Below are 10,038 nucleotides of genomic sequence, written 5' to 3'. Positions count from 1 at the left end.
AACAATACAAATTCAGGCATACAAATTCAGTCATAGAAAGCAGCAAATCTTTCCAAAATAAGAAACACTGACAGTTAACTTCAATTTCTTATCTAAATTTAGTTGTCTTAACCCAATTTAGTTATCTGAACCCAATTTAGATAACATTTAACAAAAAGTACAAATGACACAAATCCAGGAGGAGGTTCATGTTCATTTGACAGAAAGTACACATTGTAGGAAAGATACAAAGTCATTTTTTTACAATGACACAAATTCAATCAAATTCATTCAGCATGGCCTTCAGCTTCATTATCTTCTCCCCGATGGCCTCTTTGTGTTTGAATAGGTCACCAATCATGTACTCAAGCTTCCTTTTCTCATGCTTCAAATCATCCCTCTCTTGAATCACTTGGTCCCTCTCTTGCACTACTTGGTCCCTCTCTTTCTCTGCTTTAACCCTGAAGACCTGATGAATATTGGTTACTGACTTGTCTGTCATCTTCTGGTTCTCAAGTTCTTCCCTTGGATCAGTTAGAGCAAGTTGTGTGCTGCCTAATTGGCTCATTGCCTGCTCCTTCTCAGCCACCATCTTAGCAAAATCAAGCTTGAAATGCCTCAACTCATTCTCCATCTTCTTCTTCTCATCAAGAACCTTCAAGTTTTCTTTAGCACTCACAACATTCTATCTGAGCCTCTGTTTTTTCTCCTCTTCATACATGGTCCATATACTATGTAGGCTCATATTCAGAGCATCAGGCCACTCAAGGTCAACCCACTCAACATATCTGCATTTAGGTACCTCCTAACAATTTAGACCAAACAAAAAATTTAGTTAACTGCCAGTATTCAAATGCCACAAATGACTTAAAACATACTACAAATGACTTCCTATTTAACAATGCCAAATGGAAAAAAAATACCAACCTTCTGTGCACAAGCTAGAAACCTTCTGACACTATCAACAGATTCAAATGCCACATGCTTCTCACACAAAGATCCATGCCCACATCTAAAGCTAGGCAGATCTATAGCCAAGCCACTCCATTCCTCACAAAAAATTGTAGCAGGTGGCTAAACAAAAGAGAGACATTTGGAATCAATTGACAGAGAAATCCTAGATGAGAAACCCTAGACTGGGTGGGGAGCACACTAACCTTGCTGGTCATAGAGTCATCTTCAGAAGAACTGGGAAGATCATCCCAGGACACCATGGTTACTGCTGGATGAATATGAGAAGGGGATCTGTTGGTGGTATTGAACAGAGGAGAGAAGGGATCTGGTGGTGCACGAAATTGAAGATGACAGATGAGGAAGAAGAGGGGGATCTGGTGGTGATGGTGGTGGACCAAAGCTACATGTAGAGTGCAAGTTGATGGGTGGGTGTTTGCAATAGGTGCAAGTACATGCTTGCTTTTGAGTTCAGTTGTGTTGAGAAAAGGGGGCCTGGGCTGACATGAGTTACATTTATGACAGCAATTAGTTAACATAAGTTAGTTCATTTATGACAACAATTAGTTAACATAATTTAGTTCAGCTATGACAATAATTAGTTAAGTGCATTTCTGTCAGCAATCAGTTATGAAAGCATTTTTGTCAGTAATTTGAAAGCAATGAGGTTAAGTATAATTCTGACAGAATTAGAATTAGGTACACTTCTGTCAGAATTAGTTAAACCACACTTCTGGCATCAAATACATATGTCAGTAATTTCAAAGCAATTAGGTCAAGCAGACTTCGTATTACTGATATATTATCCATTACAACAAGCATTACAACCAAGACTTCATACTGAGCAAACAAGAGATCTCTATACTGGCATTTAGTATGCTCAATTTAGAACAAGAGATCTCTTAGAACACCTACACCTTCTCATTTAACAACACATCATTTCGTCATAGTTAAGGTGAAACACATCACACAAAGCACTATAACAAAAGCCATCAGCAACTTTAGCAGCAGCAAAATCTCTCCGCCTAATCCTAAAAGCATAGCAATTTGCTGCTTGGTAGCATACTTATTCTCACTGGAGCTGGCATAATTAGCTCTGCCTATAGTGCCTCTTCCAGCCATGCCTCTTCCCACCATGCCCCTTCCAGCTGTGCCTTTGCCTGCCATTGATTCAGTCCTCTGCCTCTCAAGCTCTTCCCTCCTGTCCTCAGCTGCATCAATTGCATCTACAGCAGCATCACCAACCAGACGCCTTATTTGAACCAGATGCTCCACATATTCAAGCTCCCAGCGCCAGAAATCACAAGTGACCTGAGAACAAAAATTACAGAGTGACAGTAAAGTTCAGAGTGCATGAATCAATGGCAGACTAGTTAACCAACTAGTTCCGTCAGTAATTTTGCAAATAAGGACAATCTAAACTATTGTATTAAGCAGAGCAATGACTAGTTAACCAACTAATTTTGCAACCAAGGAGGGCACCTAAAGACCAATTTAATCAGTGCTCTGCTTCAATGTGGCACTTACAGTCTAAACTACAGTGAATTGACACGGCATGAATCAATCAACAAAAAGCTAGGAACTGGCACTTACAGTGTGGTTGACGCACTTGTAGAAGATCCATCCATCATGCTCATCGGTGCTAGACCGGTAGAACCTCACCTTCTGGCCGCAATCCGGGCACCCGATCAATGGTACAGCAACAGAGCGGCCACACAATGCAGAGCGGACGGAGCTGGAAGACGACATGATAGCGGGGACGGAGGAGGCGGAGAAGGGCGTCGGCAATGGCTGCGGCAGTGGAGGGCATCAACGTCGGCAATGGCTGCGGCGGCGGGTGATGAGGATACAGACCCGGGGTAGGGTCATAGGCCTGACCTATACGTCCTACCCAAGGTCACTACCCTAGAAAATAAGAAGTCCAAGAGGCTACAAGAGACCTCCAGTCGAAGATGTCGAGTGCAACCCACTCGGTAGTCATGTCACTCGGGAGTCCTCCTACCTACTGTCACTCGACCATCCAGAGAATCACTCGACCTACCAAAGACCAGGAGTCACTCAGCATTACAACGGGCAGGCGTTCACTCTGTAGTCTTTAAAGTCATTAACAGCACTTAAGGCTGGCGTTACCAGTAACGCCCCCACTTTATGTACATTAAGTCCCTTGTAATGGAGGGTGGTGGGGGTCCTGGCGTACTCTATATAAGCCACCCCCTCCTCTGGCACAAGGGATGGCACCCCCTGTAACATCACACATATAATCCAATCGACCGCCTCCGGGCACCGAGACGTAGGGCTGTTACTTCCACCGAAAAGGGCCTGAAGTCGTAAACCTCGTGTGTACACCTCCACCATAGCTGAGATCTTGCCTCTCCATATCTACCCCCCTTTCTACTGTCAGTCTTAGAATCACGACAGTTGGCGCCCACCGTGGGGCAGGTGTCTTAGCTACTTGTTGGTGAAGTTGCAAGTTTTTCCGATCATCATCATCATGGTTTCCGGTGGCGGATTGGCTGAGGGCCACGAGATCCGTCTCAGCGCGCTTGTTTTCATCGCCGATGACTCCGCGTGGCTTCAAGAAGCTCCCCTTGACATTGAGGCGCTCCCCGTCCGAGGGGCGGCGCACTTTCACGCGTGCGTTCGCGGCGTCCTTCTCCGACAGCCGTGGACTCAGTATCGGTCGGCTCCGATGGTGTCTTCCCTCCCCCCTGTTCGCCGCTGCAAGCGATCCGGTCGATCGCAGCTTCAGCGGTGGGTGAAACACATGGTGTCTCCGCGTTCGTCCACCCATCAAGTCATGGCAATCGAGCCCGGCGAAACTTTCCATGGCCTGTTCGATCTGTCGACTGGCTCCGCGGAGACCGCATCCGAGTGTGATAGCAGCGACCCTGCGGCTGAAGTCTTGATGGTCGATGGACCGCGTGGTCTGCCTAGCTTCCGTCGTGAAGACGGTGAAGATGGTGGCGGCGATCCATCGCGCGTCCATGAGGAATACCATCCCGAACCCCTTTCTTCGCAGCAGAGGGAAGAACTTCGTCGCCGCAACATGGATGCACTCCACACGCCCATCGTTGGAGAAACCCCCGAGGCTCGGGCCTTGGAAGAGGTGGGCCTGGCTAATTTGGCTGAGCGCACTCGACTGGAGAACCTTCAGCGCGCTCTCGACGAGCATGCTAGGGAGCGGGTCCCTGAGTCCAGTCGACGGCAGCTTTTCCCGCCTCCGCCTAAGGTATACTGTACTCCGATTCAGAACCTCACAGCTGCGGCCCGAATAGCAGAGTCGATCCAACCTTCCTAGTCAGAGGCTGGCAAAGGGTTGATGCAGATCCGGGCCTTGCTCCGGGCAGCAGGAGAGCAGAACACACCAGTGTCTCAGTCGTGGAATAGGATTCACAGCAGATCCGTAGTAGCGAACACAGTTCAGTCGGCCCATAGCTCAAGATCGCCCCTGAGGCGTGAAGGCCGTGGACAGTATGATCATCGGCTCGACCGCGACAATCGTTGTCGAGTGCCCATGCCTCCTCCGAGGAGTGCGTCATATGTGCCTCGGTAGAACGATGATAGACGCCGTCACAGTGGCGAGCGCAGAGCACTAGTCGACCCAAGAGAACCGGGCTTCGATGCGAGATCCATCCTTGTTCAAGGCCTAGTCGACTGGAACAGAGCGCATGTTTCTGGTCCAGAGTGTTTCAGCAGAGCCATCAGGGCGGCAGTGATTCCTCCCAACTTCAGGTTGGCAACCGGAGTCAATAAGTTCACTAGAGAATCCAAGCCTGGAACTTGGCTTGAGGATTACCGAGTGGCTGTGCAGATTGGCGGTGGAAACGATGAAGTAACGATGAAACATCTTCCTTTCATGTTGGAAGGGTCGGCCCGAGTGTGGTTGACTCAGTTAGCTCCAGGCAGTATATACAGTTGGGAAGAGCTGGCTCGAGTGTTCGTCAGAACTTTCGAGGGCACTTGCAAGCGACCAGCAGGATTAACCGAGCTGCAGCATTGTGTGTAGAAGTTGAGTGAGACTTTGAGAGATTTCATTCAGAGGTGGACCACTTTGCATCACACCGTTGAAAATGTATCAGAGCATCAAGCCGTGTGTGCCTTCAAGGAAGGCGTCAAATACCGAGAGTTGGTCCTGAAGTTTGATCGGACTGGAGATATGACTCTGACTCGGATGATGGAAATAGCCACCCGGTACACTAACGGAGAAGAAGAGGATTGACTCCGTAGCGGAAAGAGTAAGCCAGTCGGCCAAGAGGCCGGTGGAGGTAATTCTAGTCGGAAACAGAAGCGTAAGGCCGAGCCCACAACACCCGGTGAGATTGCAGCAGTGGCTGAAGGAAAGTTTAAGGGGAAATCTAAAGGGCCCTGGCCCCCTAAGAAGGTAAAGGATCAAACAGGGAATGATGTGTTGGATTTGCCATGCCACATCCACATGAAGAAGGACGAAGAGGGTAATCTGATCTACCCTAAGCATACCACTCGACAATGTCGACTCCTGATCTAGCAGTTCCGAGAAAAACAGCCCCGTGAGAAGGAGAAAGAGTCGGACGAAGATGAGGATGAAGAGGAAGACGACGGGTATCCCAAAGTCAATTCCACCCTCATGATTTTTGCTGATGTTGAGAACAAGAGTCGGTTGAAAGTTATCAATAGAGAAGTGAATATGGTCGCTCCGTGACGACGACCACATACCTGAAAGGGTCTCAAACAGCCATCACATTCGACCAGTCTGACCATCCTTCTCATGTAGCCACCCCCGGGAGGCAAGCATTGGTGGTCGACCCCGTGGTCGGAGGCACTAGACTGACTAAAGTGCTGATGGACGGTGGTAGCGGTCTGAATATCCTTTATGCTGAAACCTTGAAGGGGATGGGCATTCCGATGTCCAAACTTAGCGAGAGCAATATGAGTTTCCATGGTGTTATCCCTGGAAACAAAGCCGAATCACTCGGCCATATCGCCCTCAACGTGGTTTTCGGTGATTCCAAGCATTACCGTAAGGAAAAGTTGACATTTGAAGTCGTGGATTTCCAGAGTGCTTATCGTGCCATTCTGGGTAGGCCTGCCTACACACATTTTATGGCTCGACCATGTTACGTATACCTCAAGTTGAAGATGCCTGGCCCCAAAGGTGTGATCACAGTTACTGGCAATCGGCGGAAAGCAGAGGAATGCTTCCAGAAAGGTTCCAAAATTGCCGATGCGCAGATGGCAGCAGTTGAACTCCAAGAGTATTAGAAGAATGTAGATCCGAGTGATTTGATCCGAACCAAGAAACCTGCCACGGATTCTGCATTTCAGTCGTCTGGTGAAACGAAGCCGATTCATATTCACCCGACCGATCCCAATGCCGCACCGACTCATATATCAACGACACTCGACAGCAAATAGGAAGAAGCGCTCATCCAGTTCCTCCGTGAGAACTGGGACATCTTTGCATTGAAACCCTCTGACATGTCAGGTGTACCTAGAGGACTGGCTGACCACCGTTTGCATGTTGACCCCAAGGTAAAACCCGTCAAAGAGCATCTTTGGCGGTCCGCCGTACAGAAGAGGAAAGCGATTGGTGATGAAGTGGCTCGGCTGCTAGCAGCAGAGTTCATCCGTGAGATCTACCACTCCGAGTGGCTTGCTAATGTAGTCATGGTCCCTAAGAAGGACGATTCACTTTGTATGTGCATTGATTTCAAGCATATCAATCTGGCCTACCCGAAAGATCACTTCCCTCTCCCCCGCATCGATCAGATTGTTGACTCGACTGCGGGGTGTGAGCGCTTGTCTTTTTTTGATGCATATTCCGGGTATCATCAGATCCGACTGTATGGTCCCGATGAAATAAAAATAGCCTTCATCACCCCATTCGGGTGCTTTTGCTATGTCACTATGCCATTTGGTCTTAAAAATGCCGGACCCACATTCATGAGAATGATTCAGAACTGCCTGCTCACTCAAATCAGTCGGAATGTGGAAGCATACATGGATGACATTGTGGTCAAGTCTCGCAAAGGTTCCGACCTATTGACTGACCTCGCAGAAACCTTTGCCAACCTAAGAAGGTACGATATCAAGCTTAATCCGTCAAAGTGCACATTCGGAGTTCCAGGAGGAAAGTTACTCGGTTTTCTCGTTTCCGAACGAGGGATCAACGCCAATCCAGAAAAAGTTGATACCATCCTCCGAATGAAAGCCCTGTGCGGGTGCATGACGTTCAGAAGTTGACTGGTTGTTTGGCCACCTTGAGTCGATTCATTTCTTGTCTCGGTGAAAAGACCTTGCCTCTTTACCGATTGATGAAAAAATCTGATAAGTTCGAGTGGACCGAGGAAGCTGATGCAGCGTTTGCAGAGCTCAAAACCCTGCTTTCCACCCAGCCGGTGCTCGCTGCGCCAATCAGCAAAGAGCCTTTACTGCTTTACATTGCAGCCACTGGACAAGTTGTTAGTACAGTACTCACGGTCGAGCGAGTGGAAGAAGAAAAAGCTTACAAGGTTCAGCGCCCAGTATATTATCTCTCTGAAGTTTTGACTCCATCCAAGCAACGATATCCACATTATCAGAAGCTTGTCTATGGAATATACATGACCATGAAGAAGGTTGCACATTATTTCTCTGGTCACTCCATTGCAGTCGTCAGCGACGCACCATTATCTGAAATTCTGAATAACAGAGATGCAACTGGTCGAGTGGCAAATGGGCGATTGAACTCCTTCCATTGGATATCAAGTTTGAGGCAAAGAAATCTATCAAGTCCCAAGCAATCGCAGATTTCCTTGCCGAGTGGATTGAGCAACAATTGCCGACTCAAGTTCACTCGGAGCATTGGACTATGTTCTTTGATGGCTCCAAGATGCTGAATGGTTCAGGTGCTGGGGTAGTATTGGTATCCCCTCGTGGAGAGAAGCTTAGCTATGTTCTCCAGATTCATTTTGATTCCTCTAATAATGAAGCCGAATATGAAGCACTTTTATATGGGTTGCGTATGGCCATTTCACTCGGCGTCCGTTGCCTTATGGTCTATGGCGACTCAGATTTGGTGGTTAATCAAGTGATGAAGGAATGGGATGTCAGGAGCCCGACCATGACTAGTTATTTCAATGCAGTAAGAAAGCTAGAAAAGAACTTTGAAGGATTGGAGCTTCACCATATACCCCGACTGAAAAATCAAGCTGCAGATGAGTTGTCAAAGATAGGTTCAAAGAGAGAGGCCATTCCCCGCAATGTGTTTTTGGAACATATTCATTCACCTTTAGTTGAGGAAGATCCTTTCACTGAAGAGTCACCACAGCCCAAGAGCGCCACAGATCCGACTGAAGTCGAAATCCCAGTCGTGGTTGACTTAGTCATGGAGGTTTTGGTCATCACTCCTGACTGGACGGTGCCGTACATTGCATACATTCTTAGGAAAGAACTTCCAGAGGATGAAGAAGAGGCTCGACAGATCGTCCGACGATCTAAAGCCTTTACCATGATAAAAGGCCAGTTGTTCAGAGAAAGTGTAACTGGGGTCTGCCAGAAGTGCATCACGCCAGAAGAAGGTCGAATGATCCTCAATGATATTCACTTGGGGACCTGTGGTCACCATGCGTCCTCTCGGACCATCGTGGCCAAAGCATACCGAGCCGGATTTTACTGGCCACGTGCCAATGAGATGGCAAAGGAAATAGTGGACAAGTGTGAAGGGTGTCAGTTTTACTCCAACTTGTCCCATAAACCTGCGTCAGCTCTGAAGACTATTCCACTCGTCTGGCCTTTTGCTGTCTGGGGATTGGACATGGTTGGACCTCTGAGGACTGGCAGGAGTGGATTTACCCATGTGCTGGTGGCAGTCGACAAGTTTACCAAATGGATCGAAGCCAATCCCATTAAAAATCTTGAAGCAAGTACAGCTATAAGTTTCACCATGGAATTGATATTCAGATATGGTGTTCCACACAGCATCATCACGGATAACGGATCGAACTTTGACTCTGATGAATTCAGAGCCTTTTGTGCTTCCCAAGGCACGAGGGTCGATTACGCTTCGGTCGCCCATCCTTAGTCGAATGGGCAAGCTGAGCGAGCAAATGGATTGATTCTCAAAGGACTGAAACCCCGGTTGATGTGTGACCTCAAGCATGCAGCAGGGGCTTGGGTCAATGAACTCCCATCCGTACTTTGGGGATTGAGGACAACTCCTAATCGGTCGACTGGACGGACTCCATTCTTCTTAGTCTACGGAGCCAAAGCCGTACTCCCGAGTGATTTGCTCCACAACACGCCCCGAGTCGAGCTCTTCTCAAAAGAGGAAGTAGAGCAGGCTCGGCAAGATGCCGTCGATCTCCTAGAAGAGGAAAGAGAGATGGCCTTGATCCGGTCGACCATTTATCAGCAAGACCTGCGCCGATTCCATGCCAGAAACATAAGGGGTCGGGCATTTCAGGAAGGAGACCTGGTTCTTCGAGTGGACCAGCAGAAACCACACAAGCTCGCTCCTACTTGGGAAGGCCCTTTCTTCATCACCAAAGTGCTCCACAATGGAGCGTATCGTCTTTTCAACATCGAGCACAATAAAGATGAGCCACACGCTTGGAATGCGGAACTGCTCCGCCCTTTTTACTCTTAAAGTATTTGGACTGTTGAGATGTAATAAGAAGTACCTTTTAGTGTGATTATCAAAAGACATGATTTTACAGTCTTCCGAATGATTGTTGTTCATTTTTTACATGTTCTAAAATCCCCCAGTGGGTGCCTTAGCTGCGAATCCGTTTCGCCTAAGTGATAAAAAATCCCATCGAGTGGAAAGTCTGCCTTTCACTCGGAGGTTTAGCTACGAATCCGTTTCGCCTAAGTGATAAAAAATCCTACCGAGTGGAAAGTCTACCTTTCACCCGGGGGCTTAGCTGCAGTCCAGTACTTACCTAAGTGATAAAAAATCCTACCGAGTGGTGAGCCAGCCTCTCACTCGGGGGCTTAGCTGTAGTCCAGTACTCGCCTAAGTTTAAAAGGTCCTACCAAACTGTACGGGCCGGCTACGACCCCCCCCCCTCCCGGGGCTGCACTGTCAAGAAGAAGGACGAGATTGCGGGAGCAATCATCCCACTCGGAGGCTTAGCTGCAGTCCAGTACTCG

The 10,038-nt window shown here is 48.1% G+C and overlaps 1 protein-coding gene across 1 annotated transcript; it reads right to left on the bottom strand.

Annotated features, from left to right (window-relative positions):
• Positions 1 to 256: 256 nt before the first annotated feature.
• On the bottom strand, positions 257 to 2,679 carry LOC119279773. The gene is made up of 6 exons (XM_037560899.1): positions 2,524 to 2,679; positions 1,942 to 2,241; positions 1,137 to 1,322; positions 907 to 1,053; positions 508 to 634; positions 257 to 444 (listed from the first exon to the last, which is right to left on the bottom strand). Exons 1-6 carry the CDS (start codon positions 2,677 to 2,679, stop codon positions 257 to 259), a joined length of 1,104 nt encoding a protein of 367 aa, XP_037416796.1.
• Between the last annotated feature and the right edge of the window lie 7,359 nt (positions 2,680 to 10,038).

The sequence above is a fragment of the Triticum dicoccoides genome, chromosome 3B (genome assembly GCF_002162155.2).
Source record: "Triticum dicoccoides isolate Atlit2015 ecotype Zavitan chromosome 3B, WEW_v2.0, whole genome shotgun sequence".
NCBI lineage: Eukaryota > Viridiplantae > Streptophyta > Magnoliopsida > Poales > Poaceae > Triticum > Triticum dicoccoides.
The sequence above is the reverse complement of the archived record's forward strand: the minus strand, read 5'-3'. Positions and strand labels throughout refer to the sequence as shown.

What these genes read in the sequence shown, in the direction of transcription:
- LOC119279773 (XM_037560899.1), bottom strand. Translation starts at nt 2,679, where the DNA reads ATGTCGTCTTCCAGCTCCGTCCGCTCTGCATTGTGTGGCCGCTCTGTT. An exon ending in ATGACTCTATGACCAGCAAG is followed by an intron (nt 1,054 to 1,136) that starts GTTAGTGTGCTC and finishes TCTTTTGTTTAG; the next exon opens with CCACCTGCTACAATTTTTTG. An exon ending in ACAACTTGCTCTAACTGATC is followed by an intron (nt 445 to 507) that starts CAAGGGAAGAAC and finishes TTCATCAGGTCT; the next exon opens with TCAGGGTTAAAGCAGAGAAA.